General features: G+C 75.5%; 1 protein-coding gene across 1 annotated transcript in view; it reads right to left on the bottom strand.

The window, feature by feature from the left end:
• Positions 1-184, bottom strand: part of CD164 (CD164 molecule, sialomucin) — a 9,785-nt gene extending 9,601 nt beyond the window's left edge. The window contains exon 1 of the mRNA XM_010561639.1: positions 57-184. Coding sequence (XP_010559941.1) covers positions 57-150 — 94 coding nt within the window. The 5' untranslated portion in view covers positions 151-184. The remainder of the gene's footprint in view (positions 1-56) is intronic.
• Positions 185-326: the final 142 nt, after the last annotated feature.

A 326-nucleotide genomic window follows, 5' to 3' on the forward strand; every position in this document is an offset into this window, starting at 1 on the left:
CCCGTCAGCAACTGAGGGGAGTTGGGGGTGGGGGGTGTTTGTCGCGAGGCACTCACCAACGGTCGCGGCGCCGCTACCGGCCCCGGCGGCCAGCCCGCAGAGGCAGGCCAAGCAGAGAGCGGTCAGGGGGAGCGCGGCTGTCCGGCCCATGGCGGCGGTGAGGCGAGGAGTGAGCGGATCCCGCTCGTCGGCACGGCGCTTCCCTTCGCTCCGCTCCGCCTGACTCCGCGAACCCTCTTGAGCGCCGTCGCCCCGCCCCCGGCGTCAACGTAAGCGGCGGCGCCGCCTCGCTGGCCCCGCCCCCTCCCCCGCGGCCGGCTCATGGA

This window comes from Haliaeetus leucocephalus, unplaced genomic scaffold (assembly GCF_000737465.1).
Source record: "Haliaeetus leucocephalus isolate CR32 unplaced genomic scaffold, Haliaeetus_leucocephalus-4.0 Scaffold149, whole genome shotgun sequence".
Taxonomy (NCBI): domain Eukaryota; kingdom Metazoa; phylum Chordata; class Aves; order Accipitriformes; family Accipitridae; genus Haliaeetus; species Haliaeetus leucocephalus.